A 23543-nucleotide genomic window follows, 5' to 3' on the forward strand; every position below is an offset into this window, starting at 1 on the left:
ATAAAATAAAATTTTAAAAAAAAGTGTAGTATGCACAATCATGGCTAAGAACACTGACAACGATCCCCCCAACCTGTGTCAGGCCCAGCCTTCGTCCTCCCTGAGTGCAAAGAAGGCTAGCAGGCTCTCAGCTCTGGCGGCGGCCAGCCTGGCCCCTCTGTCTGCCCGCAGCCCACCTGCAGGCCAGCAGAGTCAGGGTGGGTGGCCTGGGAAGCTGAGTGTGCTCTGTTCCTCCGGCAGCCTGGGCAGGCGGCTGTGACCTCTGGGGCTGAGGGAAACAATCCGCTATTCTTCCCCCTGCCCCCTCTGCTCATTGCCCATCCCTGAGCCATGCCCCCCACCCCACTGAGAAAGGCACCACATCCCAGCACATGCCCATCTGCACGTCCTCTGCGTACGATTCCCAGGCACCTAGCTCGGCCCCCATGGGCCCAGGGGCTGGAGTCCAAGTTCACACCAGAGCGGATACTGACGTATGGATTTCTATGCAGGGTCGGCGTCCTTCCCTCATTCAGTAGGCAGCACGCTGGGCCCTGCCCACCGTCGTAACAAGAATAGTGACCAGAACAGGAATGATAAGGGCCCACGGGGCACAGCACCCGCTCCTGGCTACGCGGATTCTAAGCACCACCCGTATGGGGCAGGTGCCACTATTGTCCCCATTTCCCAGGTGAGGAGACTGAGCGCCAAGTGGGACATCCACCCAAGGCCACTCAGCTGGCCTGCAGCAGGGCTGGGATTACAGGTCTGCCTGCAAATCTGGAAGGTGCAGAGGGGGCCGAAAGTCCCTAGGACACTAGCTGCTTTCAGTACAATCCCATGTCACTCCCACAAGTTTCCATATACCCGCCTTGCTGCCCACACTTGTCCGTGAGAACACAGGCTCCGAGAGGCCAAGCAGCAGGCCCAAGAGCACACAGCCGGGTCCTCCGGACTTCAGGAGCGTTCTCTTCCCACGCTTCCAACAGAGGGGCACGGGCCGGCCCCGCGGGAGTTCCACCGGGAGGGTGAAGTGGGGTCCTGCTGGAGGGAGACAGCTCTAGGCTGTAGGGATTCACTAGACGGCGGAATCGCCTTCCAAAATCCTCCTGGATGAGGGGCTGTGTCCAGAGCCTGGCCTTTAATGGTGGCCAACCTACCCCTCACATCCCAGCAGGCTTCCAGCTGGGGCCAGATCTGATAAAAGTTCAAGGTAGCACAGGGCTGGTCGCTTCACACCCCCATACTTTTTTTTTTTTTTAATGACAGATTTTTGTTTTTTTTTAAGATTTTATTTATTTATTTGACAGACGGAGATCACAAGTAGGCAGAGAGGCAGGCAGAGAAAGAGGGGGAAGCAGGCTCCCTGCTGAGCAGAGAGCCCGATGTGGGGCTCGATCCCAGGACCCTGGGATCATGACCTGAGCCGAAGGCAGAGGCTTTAACCCACTGAGCCTCCCAGGTGCCCCACCCCCCATACTTTTTTAAAGATTTTGTATATTTATTCAAGAGAGAGAGAGAGCATGGAGGGGGAGGGGCAGAGAGAGAGGGAGCAGACTCCCTGCTGAGCAGGGAGCCCGATGTGAGACTCGATCCCAGGACCCCAGGATCATGACCCAAGTTGAAGGCAGATGTCCAACTGACTGAGCCATCCAGGCTCCCCCTTCACCCCATTATAGCTATGTGGTCCGAGGCTATCGGGGGATCCACTGTCTGAGGTCCCACAGCGAGGACACAGGCCTTGGGACCCAGCCAGAACTGTAGCCGTGAAATGAATGGGCACGTGGGGGTTGGAGGTGTTGGCTGAGGAGAAAAGACACCCCCACCCGTGACTTGGTCCCAAGACATTGGATATTTCCTCTCTCCCCAGTAGACTATACATGCTCTGAGGGCAGTGGGCAGGGTCTGTCCTGATGACATCTTGTCCCCCAGTTCCAAGTGCAGGGCCTGGCACAGAGGAGGCCTCAAGAAACTTTAGTGAGGGAGGGAGAAAGGAATGGGTTGGAGTGGCACCCCAGAACTGCCCAGACCTGGGTGGGCATCACGTTTTGATAGGAATAACTTTCTATAGGACATCTGTGGACCATGGAGTGGTTTCCCTTGGAGGAGGGAAGTTCACAACCATGACACTCTAACCCCGGGCCACGCCATGGTCAGAGGGCAGAACCAGAGAAAGGCAACACTGGTGAGGTGAGTTTGGGCTAAAAACAAAAGACTTCTCAACAGGTAGAGTGACCCACTAGTCCCTGGTAGACAGCAAACCATCTGTCACAGAGGTCTGAAGGCAGGGGCCAGCACATGGCCCTCCCAGCTCTACGAACCTGTAAGCCCAGGGGTCAGTCTGTGGTTCCAGGTCAGGGAACTAACTAGTCCTGTGCTGACGTTCTGCTCCGTTCCGGCTCTGTGCTGGCTCTGTGCCGTGCTCTTCCTCACGTAACCCTTACCCCAGTCCATTTAGGGGATGGCCATTGTTATCCTGCTTTGCAGGTGAGACAGTTGAGGCTCAGAGAGCTCACAAGCAGCTTCTCCGGCATCAGAGCTAGGAAATGTCACTTGAACTTAAAGCCGGGCCTACCGACCCCAGAGCCACCCAGGCTTGTTCCGTCTGATTCCTTAGTCCTTGGGACCAAGGTCCCAAGATTGTTTCTTTGTGGCCTGAAACCAGTTCTTCCCCTGGGGGTGAACCACAGGCCCCCAGCAGCACCACAGCGTAGCCCCCACCCAACCACAGCCCCCATCCGGCCTTACCACAGTCAGCTCTGTGGTTTCCCGAACACTCAACCAACAGCAGCTTTGACCATAATGGTTCCCGTGAGGAGTTGCTGGGCAATCTCCCTTGCTTGGTTCTCAATTCCCCCTGAAGGCGAAGGTAGCTCGGCCTGGGTAGGTGGCGGGGAGGGCACGGGCTGTCCCCCACCCCCAACAAAGCGTCCATGTTTATCTCACACTGACGACACTGCATCGTTTCAGCTTAATTTTATTTCCTCTTATAAATGGGCACAGCACGGGAAGTGTTAAAAAACAAAAACAAAAAAACACAAACAAACAAACAAACAAAAAACCCCAGAAACAAAAAACCCCAAACAGCTCCTTCACAAGGCTGGGCCAGGTGAGCACCCACGGCGGGTCAGGCACCTGGGTCTCTTTTTCCAGTCTTTTCCCTCCGCTTCTCCTTAGAGATTTGGCCATGAACTCAGGACAGTTATGGTTAATAAACAGGTTATGGGGGAGAGAAAGGGTGGGGAAGTCCTGGGGGAGGGAAGGACAAACTCCCGCTGGGTTCTCGGGGGTTTCTGTATAGGAGAAAGGGCGCACAGGAGGGACACTGTCTTCGGGGGGGCTCTCTGGAGCCACACTGCCTACAAAATATATTTACATGTATTTGCCACGCCGGGGCCGGGTGCACTGAGCTGCCGGGCAGGCGCCTGGGGGAGGCTGTAACCATGGGCCCTGAGCTGGCAACCCCGGGGCCCGGTCTTGGCGTCTCTGTAAATCTGTACAGTTGGTGGGCTTCTATTTACAGGCAGGAGGCCTGAGGAAGCAAGTCCAGGCTGCTGGCTGTCAGGAGAAACTCAGGAGAGCCGAGGAAGAGGTGGCCACTCCTGCCCCACCTGAGAGGCCCAGCCGGGTCTGCATCCCATGCCCCAGGCCCCAGCCTGGAGGCCTGGACAGATGGCTTTGCCAACCCTTGTCGGGGGGGATCTGGCCTGAGCACCCCATGCCACTGTCCACAGGTCTGTCTCATCCAGCCCTGGTTACCACGCAGCCACCTGCAGGGCTCAAGGGGACAAACCTTCCAGGAGACGCACCCCCCTCTGGCCTCCTAGGGAAGCAGAGCCTGGGAGAGCCCAAACCCCACTTCTGGAGGCCCCAGGTGCCCTCCCTGGCAGCTGAGGCCCAGGCTCAAGCCACACCAGCTCCCTCCCCTTGGGAATTTGCCCCACTTCTAGGAGATGCCAGGGCTCCCGCAGGACTCCCTCTCCCAAGCACACTCAGGTTGACCAGACACGTCCCCCTTGCGCCCAGGCTGGGTTGAGCCCCGGCCCCCACATTGCACCGAGGAGAGCTCCAGCTCATCCTCTGAACCGACCTCTCTCTTGGCCAGCCCTGCCCGGGCTGGGCCAGCTGGAGTGCATTTGGACCAGTCAGAATATGTTCAGTTTCATGAGGATAATGCCTGGGCCTTTGTCGTGGGTCCAGGGCTCCACGAACAAGGCCCTCAGCCCCTTCTCTCAAGTGCAAAGGACTGAGAGAAGAGGCCAGAGCTAGGAGGCAAAGCCCCAAATTAGAAGCCAGCCCACAGGATGTGGGGAGTGAGGCCTGCTGGGGCCCGGCTAGACCCACGCAGGCCACTCCGAGCCCATCCCAGCTCACCCATCCTTGCCCGGCCCTACCCGATTATGGGCCCCGGCCCGCATCAGGGTCTCCAACCCTGGGCCCACCATCCCTGGGCTCGTGTCCTCTCTCCTCCACGCTCCCTGGCTTCTCAGCCTTGGCCTGCCCAGGCCTCGTCACCAGAGCTGCCAGCCCCAAGACAGTAGCCACCCACCCGGGAGCAGGGTAGAGGGAGCCCAGGGTGTTGGTCTCGCCCTCCCCCCAGCCGTTCTGCTCTGGGGACAACAGAGGCCAGGTCACCTCACCTTAACAAATCATGGGCCCAGGGTGCCTCCCCTCACTCCTGCCGCCTTCAAAGGCTGGCTTCCTCACAAGCTTCCAGGCCCTACCCAGGGTGACACTGGCTCTAAAAGACAGAGCCCTGACCTGGAAGTAGGATGGTAGCAAAAGACAGGGGTTGAAGTTCCCTGGAAGCTCTCCCTTACCACCTCAGGCACCCCTCCCCCTCCCCTGCATAAATCTGCTGCCAGGGAGTCCTGAAAAGGGAACAGAAATAAAAGCTGGGTTCCTGCCTTTAATCCGGGCTGAAGGTGATGGGTTGGGGGGTGGTGAGCGCCAGCCAACCACAACTCAGATCCCACCCCGTGGCTTGGTGAGCCCCCAACCAAGCACAGCCTCCTCAAAGAAGATGTGTGGCCCCACATTTAAAATATCTACAGAGGCAGCCCCCCACCCCCATAAGGGTAACAAAGAAGGGGGAGGCAGGCTGAGGCCTGCAGCACCCCGGCCTGGGGCTGTGAGTCTGGATGGACTGCTCCCTGCTGGTGCGGCTCGTGCAGCCACAACCAGGAGAACCAGCAGGTGGTCTGGCCAATGAGGGGATCAGTGTGCACGGGGAGGGCACCAGGGAGGGACCGCGCGATGGGACTGGAGAGGCCGGTGGGTGGGGGAGAGGGTGCAGGAGGCCCTGGGCAGCAGGGCCCACCCTCGCAGGCACTTTGGGGACTTGTGTCCTGGGAGGCAGAGTCAGCCCCTAGCTCAGAGCAGAAGGGGGACATGAGGAGACCAGGAGCCAGGCCACACGCCCCTCCCCGCCCAGGGCTTGTGGTCCTAGGAGACCCCAGCTCCCTCCGCAGCCTGGGACCACATTCCAAGAACCAGCCTGCCCTCCTCAGCAAGGCTCCTGGCGAGCAGGAGTGCTGGCCCTGGACTAACCCCCTGGCGAGCAATAGCGGGGAGGGGAGCGAGTTTCCCAGGTGTGCAGGGCCCCGGGGGGCTTGTGGCCACATACCCTCCGTGCCACCCTTTATTCCAGGGTGCGAGCGTGGGGCTGTGCGGGGCGAGCCTGGGCATCCACATGGGGTTGTTTCTGACGGGTCAGGGTCGCGGGCAATGTGGCTGGCGTTGGTGTCGTGGTAAAGCACTGAGTGTGACAGGGCAACTCAGGGGACCCAATATGGGCTGACTGCTCCAGCTCGCCTCCACCCTCTCCAGGGAACCTGAAAGCTGGAGACAACACGCGTGGTGCCACAGTGTATGTTGGGGAGAGGGGCAGGCCGCACGGTCACCATCAGGCGATGGCATCTGGTGACTCCCATCGTCATAAGCCCCGGGGGACTGTGAGAGACACGGGAGAGTCAGCGTCTTTGGAAGAACGTGCGTGTCTGTGACAGGTCTGCACCGAGCAGCAGGACTGCGTAGGCTTCGGTCACTGCGTGCTTCTGTGTGTGACATGATGTGACAGAGCAGGAGATGGTGTCTGGGCGGAGCCCACTGGCAAGAGGGCAGTCTGAGCAGCCCCGCCTGTCCTTGCCAGGGGCCCCCAGGGTGCTCTCAGGAAGTCCGTTCCTCGGGGGCAGATGGGGATGAAGGGGAGGCCTGTGGTATGGGCATACAGGGCAGGGGTGAGGGGAGAAGGACCCCACAGCCCCAGAGAGGCCAGGACAGAACAGGCTGGTGGCAACAGGTACCCTCTCTCCCTGGCAGAGAGGGGCCCTGGGACAGTGGCAAGAGGCTGCCGCTTCTCAGTGATTTCAAGGGCTGATCCGGCCCAGTGCTCGTTCTGGAAACCCGCCCGAGCGCCTGTCAGGCTCCAGGAGACGTGGGCCAGCCCCGTGGGGCCGGGGTGGGGCTCGAGCCCCTGTCAAGCCCCGCCCCTCCTGCCGGCAGCCAATCCGCAGCCTCCTTCCTCCTGTCCGTCTGACACGAGGTCCCGCTGCAGGCCGATGGGGGAGGGGGAAACGAGAGATGAGCTCGTAAGGGCACAGTCAAGGGCCGATGGCACTGCCCCCTGCCCCTTGGGCGAGGTCTCTGTGAAGCTGGCAGTCTAGGCAGACCTCAGGAGGGCGGGCAGAGATGAACTGGGGCCGGGCTCCCTTCCAGGCCCAGTCCTGGGCCAGGGCTGGTGGGGCCGGGCCGGGGGCTAGGCAGAGGGGCGCTGCTGAGCTGCGGGAGTCACTGTGGCTCCGCTAGGCGTAGAACTCCTCCTGCTTGTCGGGCTTCTGGTACGTGACACTCGCCTGCTTGGGCTCCTCCAGGGTGTAGCTTCCCTCGTCCTTCTTCTTCATGCGGTAGATGAGTAAGGTGACCAGGAAGGCAGCGAACAGGGCGCCCACCACCCCACCTACAATCACAGCTGTGGAGGAAGAAGGCAGAGGTCAAGGGCTGAAGACAGGGTGGGTGGAGCTTCGGGCCTGAGGAGGGCGGCCCAGAGCCTTGAATCTGAGGCTGGGGGCCGGGCCTCACAGCCCCTTGCTCGGGCCTGGCTCCCTTCCAGGCACCTGCCGCACACTCAAAACCCCCACACACGCTCCAAGAGAGTCTGAGATGCCACCAGTCGTGGACGTGCCCACATTTTATAGACGTTAGGAAAGCAAAAAACTGTGGCAGCTGAACTATGATACATCCCAACTATGGAAGGGCCCAGAGCTTACTTTAAAAAAAAAGTAATAAAAAGTTAACTTAGGAGCAGATGTGCAATGAGAACCGGTGAAGAGCAGAATGACACTCCCCCCTCCCTTCTATGGATGAGGACAAGGGAGGCTGGAGAGCTGGAAGACCCACCCAGGGCCACGCGGCTCCTGAGCAGGGAGCAGAGTCTGGAACACGAGTCCAGAGACTGTAGACACAGCCAAGGCAGGTCCTTGGGGAGTCAAGGCTGGGGGCAGGTCAAGCCATAGGATGGGGTCAGAGATCAGGGCTCAAGGGCCAAGGCCCAGAAGGGTCAACCAGCACAGCCCAGGGAAGAAAGCATCAAGGTCAGACCCTGGGACAGGGGAAGGTCAAAGGACAACCTAGAGGGTGGGTCTGGGGGCTAAATCCTCACCTTTCCCTCCCTAGGAAACGGGGCTCCTAGAAACCCACACCCAGACCTCTTCTCAGGTTCCTAGAGGTCAAACTGAGGCTGGACCAGCTGCCTCACTCTGGGCTCTTCCAGGGCCCCAAGCCTCACCTACGAGCACCTCCTTCCGCTCCAGGATGCTTCTCTGGGGCAGCTGAGCCGCCGAGCTGCCTGAGTCGATGGCGTTGTCCAGGAGGCTGGGGCCTGGGCGTGCACCCTTGGGCAGCGCCCCAGGTGGAGCTGATGGCTTGGCGGTGGCCCCACCCATGGCCACCACCTCATTGGCTGTGTCTGGCTGTGTGGTCTCCTCCTCTGGCAGCTCAAAGTCCCCGCTGGGCCCCCCACTCACAGGCACCTCAGGCTCATCCCGGATCGTGGTCAGGACGGACTCCGGAGTTGGGGTCTGTGGGGAGCGTGGCATGAGCCCGGGAGCCGGGCCTCCCCGCACCTCTTGCCCTGGGGCAGCCCACCCTCCTCCCCCACACACACGACCCCCCCATCCCCAGTGGGCCTGACACTTACGAAGCACTCGCCAAGTGCCAGGCACGGTGCTAAAACACGTTATAGGCATTTGGCCCTCACGACATCCCCCAAAGGAGATATTATTGCCCCTAATAAAAGCCTGAAAAAAGGCTCAGAGAAGCAAAGTGACTTGCCAAGGACACACAGCTAGGAAACGGTGGAAACAGAACAAAAATCCCGCTCTCTCCAGCTCCATTGGCTGTGTCTGTGACCACCACACTACCCTGCCTCTCTCCCCAAGCCACATCCTGTCCCCAGCCCTCTGTCCCATCTCCCTCTCGCCACCATAGTGACCATCCTTGGGAGCCTGCGTCAGACTGCTGTCTGAGGGCTGCTCAAAGCGGCCTGGGCCACTGCCTGCGTACCCGGGGCAGAGGGAGTACCTCGGCCTGGGGGTGAGGGGTCAGTCCAAGAGCACCCCTGCAGGGCACCATGCCCCCCCTGGAGGTGTGTCCGGGAGACTAATCCAGGGGCTCCCACTATGTGGAAGCAGGACCAGGGCTCAGATGTCCCCCAGGTAAGTGAGGAGAGCTGGGCCTGGCGTCTGCTTTCTCTACCCTTCCCGCCTGGCTGAAACCACGGGACACCAGGCTGCCCTGGGAGTTGAGGGGTGCTGAGGGCAAGGCTCGCATCCAGCTGGGGCTGGCCTGGACCTGCCAGCAGCTCAGCCCCCCGAAGGCCCTCTTCCACTTGACAAAGGGCTTCCGTACCTGGGTTGGAGCTGCTACCTCCCCTCCCCCACCCCCACCCCCCGCCCCTGCCCCGCCCCACCCCGCCCCACGTGCCCAGCAGGGACCCGGCTACTTCTCCCATTTCCTTGATCCCATGCATCCCCACCTCCCTGACATCTTCACCCTCTTCCCCTGAACCCTCCATCCCCCACCCCTAACTGTTCCCCACCGACACACGTGCGCGCCCCAGCCTCTGCAGCCTACTGCAGGTCTCAGATCCCGACCTGGCAGTGACCCACTAAGCCGCCTCTGTCACGGGAGGAAGAGGCAGCACCACCCCAAGGGACAGGTGCGGGTGCGGGCTGAGGGCTGGCAGGGGGCCCCCGGGCAACAGGCTGCACGCGTGGACTACAGGTTCTCCTCTCCCGCAGTCTCCCTCTCAGTTACCCTCAGACTAACAACGACGGCGACGGTGGTGACAACGACAGTAGGGAAACTGCTGGTGGGTTTACTACTGCCAGGCACTGTTCCAAGCACTGGACAATTCCCACCGCGCTACAGTTCGCATCCTACTGTTTCCTCCTCCTGGCAGACGAGGGAACAGGGAACAGATGTACAGAGAGGACTGGTGACTTCCTGAGGTCATGGGGCTCCCAAGGGCAGTGGGACAACCGCACGCCGCAGTGCCTGCCTCCTGAGTCCGCGCTCTTCACCAGAACCCGCAGGCCCCTGGCCCTCCCCGCCGCCGCCACACTTCACCCACTCCTTTCCCCATCCATATCTGGTCCCAGTATCCTGGTCTCCTTTCCATCCTGGGCCCCTTGACCTCTGTCCCCATCCCGGGACTCACTCTCAGCCTCAGCCCTCTGGCCTCATGCCTCTCTCACCCTCTCCATCCCCAAATCCTCCCCCCACCCCTTCAGTCTTTACCCTGCCCAGCTGCATCCTCCCTCCCCTCCCCCCAGGCCCTGACCCTCCCTCCTCTCCCCCCCTGCTCACCTGAGCCACCTCCGTGGGTCCAGGGGCAGTAGTCCCCAGGGGCAAGGTGATCTTCTCGGGGATGTCAGGCTCCTGGGTGGTAGCTGGCCTGGGAAGGGCCCTTGGCCTGGAGGTAGCTGTGCTGACCATCCTAGGTGTCGGGGCCTCTGTGTCCAAGACGGCCACTGTGGTGGGAGGTGCGGGTGCTGCTGGAGTGGTGGCCCGGGCCGTGGCTGCCGTGGTCAATGGAAGAGGCAGAAGCCTCCGCACACCGGTGGTCCTTATGACAGAGGTGGTGGCCGTGGAAGGGGGGGCCGCAGGGAGGCTGGGGGCGGCAGTGGCCACTGTGGCAGGCACCGTGGCCACAGTTAGGGCCCCCCCAGTCGTAGCAGTTGTGGTAGCCGTGGGAGTGGAGATGGTCGTGGCTCTCTGGCTGGGTTCTTCTGGGACCTCTGTCACCACGGGGGGGCTGGTGGCTGGCTCTGGGGTGGGGTGCCCAGAGGGGAGCTCTTCTAACGGGGTGCCCACAGGCTGGATGTCCACGGTGGGCAGCACTGCGGGCGTGGTCGACACCGCCATGGCCACGTCTGGGCTGAACCGCATGGCTGTCTCAATGCCCGACTCCTGCTCAAAGTCTGAGGGGGCAGGGGAGAGGAGAGAGCTAGGGAGCTGGGTGCTCACGAGGGGTTTGAGGGTCCCAGGTAAGCAATGGCCATCAAGATTGGTGGGGTGGGGAGGGCTCCCAACCCTCACTTTGCATAATTTTCCCGGGACAAGATGAGGGAAAGAGGGAAGGCACAGCCTGGCCAAAGGTTACCAGTTGGCTGGTGGCTGGCTATTCCCTAAGTCCTCTCTGCCTGGCCAAAATTTCTTCTGGGGGGGGCACCTCTTCCAGGAAGCCTTTTCTGATTATTCCCAAACCACCCAGCCTGGACCTTCTGGCAGGCTGAACCCAGACCAGTGGCAACTAAACCCCTACAGGGTGTTTAGCCCTTGGTAAAGACTGGGGGCCAGCAGGGAGTGGCATTCTGGGAAAAGCCAGACCTGGGTACCCCTACCATGAGCATGGTGGGGTGGGCACAGCCATGGCTTCCCCAGAGGCTCAGGCCACAGGGAGACAGCAAGGAGGAGAAGGAGCCCTTCCTACAGGGGAATCCCAGGGCAACCTGGCTGTCTCTGAGCCAGGACACATGAAGGAGCCTGGGAGGAAATGAGGAGAAACGGACAGAAAGAAGGGATGCCTGACCAGAGACAGAAGGGGTAGAGAGTGGCCGGAGAGATTCAGGAGAGACATGACCCAGCAGAGGTGCATTTTACCAAGATTAACTCGCAAGAAGCTTACGTGGAGTCAACAAAAGCATGGAGACCTGAGGCAGGGGACCACGGGAGCCCGGGGCCACGGCGTGCAGACCTCCTACATCCCAGCAGACAGTCCTGTCCCCTCCCTGGGCCCAATCTCAGCGCAGACTCCTTTTTTTTTTTTTTTTTTAAATAATCTCTATACCCAGTGTGAGGCTCAAACTCACAACCCCAGATCAAGAGGCACAGGTATCACCAACCGAGCCAGCCGGGCACCCAAGCACACAGCCCTTTTCACCACCGTCTCCCGAGCTCCTTCTCTGTTCCGGGCCCTGACATCTTATGCTGAAGCCTTCCAGAGGCTCTGAGAAGAAGGCGTATTTAGTCTCATCATTCCCAGGTGAGAATACAGGGCCCCAGAGAGGGGGAGAGTCTGCAGGAGGTACGGCTGTTGGGTGGCAAAGCCGGGATTCAAACTCAGGGTCCTCCCTCACTTCGCACCACTCTGCTGGCCTTCCCCAGGGCCAGCCACAGAACCGGACTGTCCGAGGCACAGTGGAGGCCTCTGCCCCTTTCCGTCGCACCCTGAAACTGCCCTGGGCCCCCGGTGATTAGATGGGAGAGGCACCTGACCCAAGCTGAGTCAGCCCAGTGATCTCACTGAGGATAGGCCCCTGCAACCCAGATGCGGCTACTACATCCCTGCAAGAGGTCAGGACAGTACTGTTCCCTGGGTCACTGAGGAGCATCATGACCCCAGACAGGGGCGGGAAGTCTGCAGAGTCACAAGCAGGGCTTGCAGAACGCAAGAAGAACAGTGGGGAGTGGGCAGTCCTGAGCTCTGAGGTCTCGAGGCCCTGGTTCCAGCCCCAGGAGGATGTTCTGCCCTTCCGGGGCCTGGGGTCCAGGAGCTTCCCCTGCCTGACCTCCCCTTCCCCCCACCCCACATGGAAGCGGAAGGCCTTGCCCACACATGGGGAAGGGGTGGGGGTGGTACTTACAACCCGAGCCCGACCCTGAGTAGAGGTCATCCAGCTCATCGTCGGGGAAGGAGTCGTCATCCCCAGAGCCCTCGAGGTCCACGGGCCTCTCGAAGTTCTCGCTGCGCCAGCGCTGAGCCTGGGGAGGGCAGGGACAGGCAGAGAGCTCAGCACCTGAGGCCAGCAGCCTGGGTGGGCCCAGAAGGACAACAGACACGCTCAGGGGCCAAGTGACAATGAGGGACAGCATTGGGCGTGGCCACCCCATGGGCAAACAGAGCCAGGAGGGCCTGATTATCACTTCCCACCCCTGCCCCGGGGGGCCAGGGTAGCAGCCCCATCTTCCTGCCAGTTGGCCACCACTGGGGACCGGGCCACTCCCCCACGCCCTGATCAGAACTGCAGGGGTGGCAGAGCTGGGCTGAGAGCCAGAAGGCTGGCTGTGAGTCCGGCTCCAGCACTCACCACATGTGTAACCTGGGGAGAGTTATTTGGTCTCTCCCTGCCTCAGTTTACTCATTACACATAAACAAACAGTGCCCACATTCTTGGGATGCTGTGAGCACGCAGAGTGAGCTAACGTGGGTGTGAGCACGCAGAGTGAGCTAACGTGGGTGTGAGCACGCAGAGTGAGCTAACGTGGGTGTGAGCACGCAGAGTGCGCTAACGTGGGTGTGAGCACGCAGAGTGCGCTAACGTGGGTGTGAGCACGCAGAGTGAGCTAACGTGGGTGTAAGCAAGCAGCGGGCTAACGCGGGTGCAGTGTTGAGCACCTGTTGCACAGAGTAGCATGACTCTCAGTGTGGCCGCTGTCATCAGAGCCACCCTCAAAATGCCTGTCACAGACAGCCCACCCAGTCCTCAAGAACAGAGACGGGCCGCCATTCCACAGACGAGGGAGCTGAGGCCCACACGGCCGCCCCCAGTCACCAGATAGCACATGACACAGTGAGGTTCAGACCCTGCTGGGGACCCGAAGTTTGAGACCCCACAATCCCAAAAGCAGTGCAATTAGTCTCTCATACAGACATGGGGTTTGGGGAGATTTGGGGCTTTGGGAGGGAAGTACCTTGGGTAAGAGTGGCCGAGGCAGGGGTGGGGAGAGAAGGGAGTGCCGGCTCTAGCCCTGGCCCTGGCCCTTCCCCAAAAGTTGGCCCAAGAAGTTGGCCCACCTTCCCACAAAGGATCTCAATGCCTGTGTTAGCTCAGGGCCCGAAGGCCACTTCCACTTCCATAGGGTCAGAAGGGGTAAGAGGGATTTCTCGAAGGGTCCAGCTCACCTGGCCTAAGACTCCTCCTGGTGTCAGAACCTGGGAGGCCCGGAGCTGGGGCCGTCCCTCCCCACTGCAACACTGCACAGTGTGGGAGCCAGCACAGGGGCAAGCAAGGCAGGAGGGCGCCCCGCACCCCCGCACCCCCAGGGGCAGGCCCCACCCTCTGCCACACCTTTGACCCCGATTCCAGGCTGGGCCCAGCCAGTCCCTACCCCCAGGGAGATCTCCCAAGCGAAGGGAGACGGACGCCTGGGGCCCAGATCTGGAGGATCGGCACCTCCAACCGCAGCAACTGAACAGAGAGAAGGCGTCTCCAGCAGAAGGAAGGGAGTGAGCACAGGCTCCGAGGTGAGGAGGTACAGCCTGGGCTCCCAGGACTGGCCCTGCCTGCCCTCCAGCCTCATCCAGGGTCCCTCTGCAGCCCTCCCCTTGCTGGATTCCAGCCCGTGGCAGCTTAGGGTTCTTGGAATGCGCCTGATCTCTCTTGTCATTCATGCTGTTCCCTCCACCCAGAACACGTTTCCTCCCTAGCCCCTCACCCTCCGGCGTCTGGCCAGCAAACCTCTACACCCTTATCACTTCTGCTGAGAAGCCCCCCAGTCTGATCTTTCAGAGTCTCCTGGGCTTCTGAATTCACACTTAGCACTACTGCTTGCCTGTGCCCTCACTCGGTGGCTGCCCCACCCCACCAACGGACAGCGGCAGGACCTTGCCCAGCACACAGTAGGTATTCAGGAAGTGTCTGTTAAGGGACAGTGGGCTGGAAGACAGGACTAATGCCTGGGGCAGGGGTGGAGGAGGAGGGGCTGGAGCTGCGGCAGGAAAGCCCCATCATGGGAGGCTCTGGCGGACCCACGGACAGCTTCCTCTTGGAAATAGGTTTTACTTTTCATCCTGACCGCAGGTCAGATGACTGCGAGTGTGATCTGAGGAAGAGTCCAGGCAGCCACACCATCTGCCCGATGCGGGGAGCCACGAGAGGGGTGCGAGCCGGAGGGGGACCGGGTCAGCGCTGCATGCGGAGCTCGGCCTCTCACAACCCCACCCACCTGACGGGCCCCCATCTGGGGATCGCATGCAGCTAGGGTGAGGACCCCAAACCTGGCTTCCTGCCTCAGCCCCGACCACCTGCTCCACAGCCCGACCCAGGACCGCCAGGGCAGGAGGCCAGGGCAGCGAGCCAGGAGATCCCCCCATCCCTCCACCCCACCCCTGTTACCACACACACACACACACACACACACACACACACACACACACACACGCCAAGTAATGAATTAATCAGTATTTACTTGCTACCAGTGAGTCATGGAGTGGAACAATTAGTGTAATTGCTCCTGTGACTAATTGCTGGGTCTTTCTTGGTTTTAGACATTCCAGGAGCTCAGAGAGGCTCTCACCCAACTTGCCCCAGCCCCCATCTCTGCCCCCACTGCCCGGAAGAGCGAATCCCAAGACCCCAGAGGAGGGAGATGGAAGGCTCCCTGCACTGCCAGCCTCTTCACGCCGGACCAGCCATGATGGAGTCCCTTGGAGACGTTCTGCACAATTCTTAGGCAAGCAGCCAGGAGCCAGAGGTGTGCGATTCCTGCTCAGGGCCACACAGCAGGATGGGGACTGAGCAGGGACCGGCGATCTAGACTCCCAGTTGTGGATGGAGCCACCTTCCCGGTCTTTCCCTCCTTCCAGAAAGGCCAGGGAGTAGCTGAGAGACCTCTAGCTTGGAGGAGGAGTTCTAAGAGGTCTGAGGTCGCTGGGGACCCCCACACTGGAGGAAATGTGGGGGCCAAAATAGGGAGTCCACATGATTCCTCGGTGACCAATGCCTCACAACAGCCCGTGATAATCAACTCCTGGAAGGGCCTGCACAAATCCAAAGACGCCCCCCAGAGCCACAGACTCTTGAAATGACACACCCAGAGACAGAAAATGCACAGAGACACGCCCTGATACACACGCACCCAGAGGCAGCCACGGAGAGGCATCTCGTGTTGGCGTGCCTTTGGGTACAAACAGGTGCAGGCCTGGGATGGGGGCGGGGGGCAGGCACTGGTGGGCGCACACGGTGCTGCTCTGAAGCTCAGAGACAAGCATGGAGCCTCCTGTGAAGCCACCAGCCTCCACTCAGGTACCTCTCACCTAGATACTATTCATCCCTAGCTCAGTAGCCATCCACATGACAACCGTTACCATGGCGACCAGCTCCTCCATGCTAAGGACCAGGAGCTCCAGCTCCCCACAGAGATGTGGTGGGGGCAGGAGAGGAAAGATCATGGAAGAACAGAGAGGATGCAGGGCGCGAGTGGGGGGCGGGGGCGCGGAGATGCAGGACAGAGGGAAGCCAGGGGTCAGAGGGGCGCGTGGAGGGGGGAGACGGGGTGGGAGCAGCGCAGGGAGGACTCGGTGAGGGAGAGAAAGCAGAGAAGGCGAGAGTGGGAGGCAGAGGGAAAGAACTCTCTCACATCTTAATTTAGCCTCACGCTCATCAGGCAAAGCTGGGGAAGGGGCCACCTCAGTGATTTTCCAAACCTGCATCCAAGAGAACACCCTTTCTGAATAATAAGCGGCCCCCAGATGAGATGGAAGGAGGGACGGCCAAAAGCCCAGTCACCCCTGAAAGCTTAACACAGGGGGACACCTGTGGGGGTGAGGGGTGGGGTCCAGGATGCCATCTTGCCCAGCCCTCCCCCCAAAGCCAGCTGAGTGCCAGTCTGACCCCTCCCTGGGCCAGCTGGGGTGCAGGGGCTCAATGGGGACCCCCCAGGAACGCTGCAGGGGTGCAGGTGGCTGCAGCTCCTGCAGGATCAGGAGGAATGAGAGGAGAGAGGGGAGGAGAGATGGCGGCAGGGCACTGAGCCTGGGAGGCAGCAGGGAAAGCCTCAGAAGTCACAGAGTGCCAGAGGAGGATGGGGACAACAGCCTTCGGCCCCTAAACGACCTCTCCATTTGCACAATTCCATGCATAATTAGCATAATTATCCAAGCCTTTCCCTTAAAGGAGCACTGACTCCGAAGGCCCCAGGACCCCCAAGGCCCCAGGAACCCATGGCCTGACCCTGCCCCTCACTGCACCCCACATCCACAGGCCTAACAGCTCCCCCCTGCAGCCAGCAAGCAGTCCAGACTGCCTCCTCTGCTGTGCCCCACAGACACACGCAGCTGCACACATGGGGCCAGCACACACACGATCATGAACCACGTTCACCGACCCCCTCCACTCACTGACAACCCGGCCCACACGAGCTCCAGCAACATCGAACCACAGAGCGGCTCCCCACCTCCGCGGGGACGCCAAGCCATCCCCATGTCCAAGTCTGTTCCCTGAATCACACGTCCCTGCACACGTTCCCCACGGCAGGCACGCAGACCTCACGGGCTGTAACCAAGCTCTGCTCTCGCTCACGTGTGGCCCACCCACCCCACCAACAGGCCGTGCAGAAGGCCGGCGCAGAAACCATGACTCTTCTGCTTCCCACCCTGAGGCTCCGGGAGCAGCAGCGGAGGAAGGTCTGGACTCCCCAACCCACTGCCCGGCCTCCGCCTGCGCCCCCAGCCCCAGTTCCTCCCTGTGTGGTCACAGTTTGGAACTCACACCCCCACCCAGCTGTTCACACACACCCGTGTCTGGGCACTGTCCACACGCCCCAATGCACAGCAAACACACCGTGTGCTCCCCGAGCCGCCCCAGCCACATGCCCCGAAGAGGACCCACTGCACCCTCGTATATCTTGCTGCCGATGCCTTATCAGCAGGCCCCTGATACCTGCACCCCTCAGTCTCCTCCACACACATACACGTGTGCCACGCGTGCTTTCCTCGTGGGTACAAACAAGTACACACAACACTGGGGTGAGACACGACCCCCTTTCCCAGAGCTGCCACACCCCTGCCATTCTTCCTCGCCCCCCCCACCACCACCGACCTTGGCCCACAGCTTCACCCCAAAGAGGCACCACACACTCCCACCACGATCAGAGGGCCTCCCCGTCCACGACTCACCCCCACCCAACCCCCTCCAGAGTCTTAGAGCAGCCAGGCGGGGTGAGGGACCCAAATCAGCTGGACTTCTGGGATGTCTGCTCACATCTGCAGTCTGCAGCCGCTCACTCTGAGGGCAGGGCGCAGGGCACGCATTCAGGGAGAAAGCCGGGGAGCCTCCCTCTGCACCCCTCCACCCCAGGTCACCCCCTCATCCCGGACCAGAGAAGTCTGGGGTTGCTTCTGCCCAGCACCTATCACCTGCCCTCACCCGTCACGAGCCTTCTCTGAGAAACAGGACAGCACAGAGGTTAAGCCAGAATGGATCAGCTCCTCCCTTCCTACTCGGGGGACAACAGGCAAGCCTCTGAACCTCTCACCTCAGCTTTCTCATCTGTAAAATGGGGGCGCTGATAATAGTGTGTAGCTTTCCTACAGTTGCTGTGAGCATCAAATAGGATCATCCAGGTAACGGGCTGAGCACAGGACCCATCGTGCAGAGCTGAATAAATCAACACAGCACAATTATCGTTAATTCTGTGCTAATCTTTCTATTATCCTTTCTGAAGATTTTGTCTCCTTTGTCCCTTATCATCCTCACCATGGAAGACAGAATCTGGATGATTACACCCATGCCATAGACGACGCTGCCAATGCCCAGAGAGGTTAAGAGGCATTGCCAAGGCCACACAGCAGGGGAGAGTGCAGACAGAAAAAGAGACGTTGGATGAGCTGGGAGAAAGGGCGTGTTACAGACACAGACGCACAAATTAGGTCAGCTGGCAGGGGGCCCGGAGCCCAGCACCCCTGTGCACTGCTAATCATGCTGCATAAGCTAAGAATAAAACCAGGAATAATTAATTCTAACCAAGCTTCCTTCCCTGTGTGAGCCAGACTCAGGAGCCACTCTCTTGGTGACTGGGGGCAACGGGAGTGGCGGTTGGGAGCCCAGCTCTAGATTCACACACTCTTGGGTTCAAGTTCAGCTCGGCTTACTTGCTGGGTGACTCTGGGCAAGTTACTTAACCTCTCTGAGCCTCTCTTTGGTTAAACAGGGACACTAATTACAGAGGTGGCATACCATACTCATTTGTCAGTCTTATCCAGGCACGTTCCCCTCCTCAGTCCTTACGTCCAGGCTAAACCAGGCCTGAGTGCTCACTGGGTTCCACTCTTCCTTCCTACAGATGTGAAAACTGAGGCTCAGAGGGGGAGACTTGCATCATCCTAGGACTAGAAAGGTGGGTGGCGGGGAATGAGCCTGCCAGGAGGCACTCAGGGAAGTGAAGGGATTTGTCCAGAGACACACAGGGACAGTAATTATTAGCTCAGGGAAGCAGGGTGGTCTCAGCAGCACCCTCTGGATCCCCACAGGCTCCATCCCCACCAGTCCCTGTCCCCAAAAGGCCCTGAGTCCTGTGAGAACTCGGTGCCCCTCACGCTCACCAGCTCCAACCCGGAGACCCAGAGTGTCACTGCAGGAATGTGGGCCGGGCCAGGCTCTGGGCAGCGGGACAGCCAAGGGGGCAACACAATGGAGAGCCAGGACAGGGAAGGGGGGACGCCTCGGTCCCCAGCCCCCACCCGTTCACAGCTGCCCTGGCTGGGAACCCAGCACCCACCACATTCACTGGCTGCTGGAAGGGTGAGGGGCACGAACGCGGCATCTGCTGAGGAACGGGGCACAGGGCCTCAGTTCTGGACAGGAGCAGTGAGGAGGGGCAGAGAAGGCCCACGCTGAACCTGACAGCAAGACCCAGAGGCACACACTGTCACAGACACACCTTCCCTTCTTCCAGACACCCAGCTCCAGTCTCCCACAAGGGCAACTCAGAGGGTAGGAAACACCCCTGTAGGCCCATCCCGGCTCAGCCAAGTGCTGAGCATCCCCGCCCCACATCCAAACTCCACAATCAGTTCCTCGCCTGGTCCACTACCCACCCCCTGCTCCCGCCACCTCCCGGGACCCCTCTTGCCCCGGGGCAGCACTACCCCCGTCCACACCCACCCTGGGCTCCACGGGGAGCAAGCCGGTCCCCACTCGCACCCACAGCCTGGAGACCAGCCGGCTTCCACGAACTGAAGGAGCCCCCTTCTCCCTTCTCCTCCTGCCTCCTTTGCAAGACCAACAGTGGAGCCTGGTGCTCTAAGGGCCTTTCTGATTCTGACACTGGGCAGCCAGGCGTCTGTTCCTGGGGTCAAAGAGATCCAAGGCAATGTTTTTTTTTTAAAAAAAAAAAAAAGTGGAAATAGCCCGATTCTGAACAACAGACGACTATTTTGGTAAGTTGAGGCAAAACCACGGCATGGAGTATTACACAGCTGTCAATAATGGTGTTTCCACAAACCTACGCTCTCTTCTATCCACTCATTAAAAGGCAGGACTGGGTAACGAAGGCTTTCATTTTCTACTTGATTCAAAGACTATCTCTGACCCGGGAAGAGGCTCGTGCTGCCCTCGGGAGGCCCCGAGCCCGCACTGCTGAGAGGATCCAACGCACGGGTCCGTCTCTCAGACCTGGGTGACCTGGGGCAGGTCCTTAGCTCTCTCAGACTGTTTCCTTGGTAAACAAAGAAAATCCCCACCTCTCGGAGACACCCCCCCACCCCGCCCATTAACCAACTGCTCAGTAAACGCTGGCTATCATGCCATTACCATCATCAAGTTTAGAAAATAGGTTACAAAAAAGAAATACGGAATATGACTCTGCTTCAAGGAACTCCCCACCAAAGCGAACTTCTTCACACCGAATCCTACTAAACCTTTCCAGAGACTTCTCTGGGTGGCGGGATGACAGTTTTTCATTTTTTTCTCAGGACCTGCCTATGTTTTCCAAGTTTTCTATGATAAGCTCAGAGTACTTTTTCTTAAGATGCATTTATTGGGGGGCTGGGGGCAGAGGGAGAGACTCTCAAGCAGACCCCCCACCGAGCACAGAGCCCCACGCAGGCCTCCATCCCATGACCCTGAGCCAAAACCAAGAGCCGGATGCTCCACTGACTGAGCCGCCCAAGCGCCCCCCAGAGCACTTTTAGGATTAGAAGTAGCACGTTCTTTCTGGACCCCCATTCCTGACATTCTCCACTCTGTGAAACTCCTGGGCCCCTTCATTCTGCAGAGAGCCCACTGGAAATCTCGTCCTGGAGGAAGCTCACAGGCAGACAGAGGGACACGCAGAACAGACTGGAACCACCCAAGAGCCTGAGGGGAGCTGGCAGGCCCTGCACAGCCCGCCTCGCCACAAACGGGACGGCTTGGCAGGGCCCAGCTTCCTCCCCAGGCACGGAAAGGTCTGGTGGCCTGCCCGGCCAGACACCTCACCCACCCGCCGCCTTCTCCCATCAGCCCAGTTCCTGCCCCTGTCACTCCTGCCAGTCCCCGTTGGGGGGAGCACGGAACAGCTGCCCACCACGTGGCCTCCGCCGAGACCCCTCCTCAGCCCAGGGCTGGGACGCGCCCGTCACCACCCTGTCAACCCCAGCCACCTGCCTTTGAGCATCACCCTCTTGGCCATCCTGCCTCACACTGCTCATTTATTCCTGTCCCCAAGCTGGTGCCTCAGAGCAGGACCACCCACTGAGGCCCCATTTCTAGACTCAGCGGCCTGCTCCCCCAGCGGCCCACCCTCCCCTCCTGCTCCCCCACAGTTAACCCCTCTCAGTGCTGGGGACGGTAGGGCACTCTCAGGCCTGCCCCATGCTGTCCCTGCCTCTGAGGGGAGCCCTCTTGCCCACCTCCACCTTGGTCAGCACCTACTCGATCGAGAAGCAGGATTCAGGAAGCTCCCACTGTGTGGCAGGCACTAATCTGGGCACTTAGGGTCCCACAATCAGCAGGACAAGTGAGTCCTCATGAGCTCAGTCAGCTCAAAATATGCCTTCTTGGCGAGGCCTGCCGACACCAACCACCTGATGGTCCACCTTAGGAAGGCCCTTTTGGGGACAACCTCCACCGTCTTGTCATTTACCAGGGAAGTTGGGCCACCAACCATGCTCCCACTTGAATGGGCCCCTATTCTACCAAACCTCGCTGAACCCACTCGGCCTCCCTGAGACGCAGATGCTACTGTCCCCATCCGCAATGAGAACGGGGCTGTTGCGCCACTAGAAGGGGACTCGAACCCTGGCCTCACTGACACCCGAGATCCTGTCCTTGGGGAATTCCTGCACCCCCCCCCAAGACTGCAGGCAGCGATCCCAGCTGGGATGTGACATTTCATTGCGGGTTTTTCCTGAGGAGGCCCGGAGCCATTCCATCCCTTCTCCTGGACAAGAGTCGTTAGCACGGAGGGAACACTCGCTATGTGCCAGGCTCTCTCTAGGCACCTTTCCTCAGTCCTCACAGACATCCTCCCAGTGAGGGACCATCCCCCCCATCTCACAGATGGGTACATCAGAGTTCAGAGAGGCAAACAAGTGGCTCAAAGTCACACAGCGGTGGGGCCAGATTTGAACCCGAGATTAGCTGCACCCCCAAGACCGTGGCACACACCTACTCCCAGGCCTGGCTAGCCTGCCCCACCAGGAAGTTCCTTGGGAGTGGGAACACCCCCACCCCCCACAGTATCCTCTACAGACACCAACAGATGGACAGATTGACTGAACGTCCGGGAAGGAGCAGAAATGAAGGACACGTCCTCCCCTGACAGATGGCCCAGCTCAGGTGCACAGCCCCACCCACCACCCCATGACTCACCAGCAGCTGCCTCAGGCCTGAGGCCCTGGTAGCCATCAAGCTGAGGGCCTGCCCACTCCTGGGGCCCACAGGCCTCCGAACAACCCGGCGTGGGCTCAGACGGTCCAGTCCTGCGCTTCTCGGGGCCTCAGTGTGCCCTCCTACGAAATGGGGATCATGACTCCCCACACGCTGAGACGCCCGCCGTGATGTGCCGAGCCGGGACTGGGCGGTTATTAGGTGCTACGACGTGACACGTGTCCCAACTCAAAGCTTCGCTCCTCAGAGAGGGACCCCGACTACCAAATCCACCCAAATGACCTCCCACCACACCCAGTTGCTCTGCCAACACCAGGGTTGTCTCCTAGCTCACCAGGGCCCGCAAAATTTGCTTATTGACTTTCTCATCTAACATCTATCTCCCCCTGCAACAGTGGGGACGGTGACTGGGTCCACCAAGGCCACTCCTATGTTCCCAGGACCCAGAATATTTCTGGGACACAGTCAGCCTCCATATTTGTTCAGTGAACACTGGGAATGGGCTCACCCTCCACAGCTCCAAGGCACCCCCTTCCTGCCTCCAGTCACTGTGTGATCCTGCGGGAGGCCCTGGCCTCTGGCCTCAGTCTCCCTGTGTATAAAACCAGGGGCTCCGACAAAGCTTCTCTCTGGTCCTTCCAAAACCCAACCAGGAGGACTCCAGCACAGCTGAGAGGAGGAATGAGAACCTGAGGCTGAGCCCAGCCTATTTTTTTCATAAAATAACTCTGCAAATTATATGCAAAAATCTGTAGATTAGCAGGATCCCAGGGGAGCCTACAATTCCAGCCACTTGACAAGCAGGCCCGGGCTAGGGGGAAGGAGCATTTCCTGAGCACCTGCTGAACGCCAGGCTCCTTCCAAGGAGCCAGGTGAGACGACCCTCCTTTGGACAGACAGGCCGGTTGACTTGCTAGAGGTCACAGAGAACGCAGGTGGAGAGTCAGGATAGAGCTGGGGGGTGGCCAGGCAGGGGGAAGTGGGGCCTGGCAGTGCGGAGGGGGTTGGGGAGGGCACAGAGAGAACCCAGGGCACTGTGTCTCGTTCTCACGCTCTCGGGACCAGAAAGAAGGCCAGCTGAAGGGGCAGAGCAATCCTCAGCCTGATCTTGGGGGCCCTCTGAAGCCAAGTGACCCCCAGCCCTCCTCCAGGAAACCAAACAGACCCTGGAATCAGCCCGGGGCAGACCCAGCCCTTCCAGCTGTCCTGCGAAGCCTCTGACACCCTCCCCCAAGGCTTCTCTGGCACGTGCCAGCATACCCCCTGAGGACCCACAACGCACACACACCCCCAAGTGTCCCCATCTGTGTATGTCCAAGCCCAGCTTCCTTGAGGAACCGGGCTGTGGTCACCCCACCATCCCATTCGCTGTTATTTATAACCCAGCAGGAGCTCACATGTACAGAGAGGCGACTCCCCACCCCCAGCCCGGAGCTACCCCACTGACTTCGGAGCTGCTCCATGGCAAGGGTG

The 23543-nt window shown here is 60.0% G+C and overlaps 1 protein-coding gene across 2 annotated transcripts in view; it reads right to left on the reverse strand.

Moving 5' to 3' along the window:
- Positions 1–2943: 2943 nt before the first annotated feature.
- Positions 2944–23543, reverse strand: part of LOC111143536 (syndecan 3) — a 36944-nt gene continuing 16344 nt past the window's right edge. Inside the window, exons 1-5 of one of the 2 annotated variants that reach the window (XM_022497358.1) lie at positions 14788–14799; positions 12126–12243; positions 9847–10460; positions 7766–8057; positions 2944–6949 (exon numbers count right to left, since the gene is read on the reverse strand). In XM_022497358.1, coding sequence (XP_022353066.1) covers positions 6783–6949; positions 7766–8057; positions 9847–10460; positions 12126–12243; positions 14788–14799 — 1203 coding nt within the window. In that variant the 3' untranslated portion in view covers positions 2944–6782. Of the gene's footprint in view, positions 6950–7765; positions 8058–9846; positions 10461–12125; positions 12244–14787; positions 14800–23543 lie in introns of those variants that run through there. The other variant, XM_022497360.1, reaches the window with a different exon arrangement.

This window comes from Enhydra lutris, unplaced genomic scaffold, assembly GCF_002288905.1.
Source record: "Enhydra lutris kenyoni isolate GAN:26980312 unplaced genomic scaffold, ASM228890v2 scaffoldscaffold9, whole genome shotgun sequence".
NCBI classification, from domain to species: domain Eukaryota; kingdom Metazoa; phylum Chordata; class Mammalia; order Carnivora; family Mustelidae; genus Enhydra; species Enhydra lutris.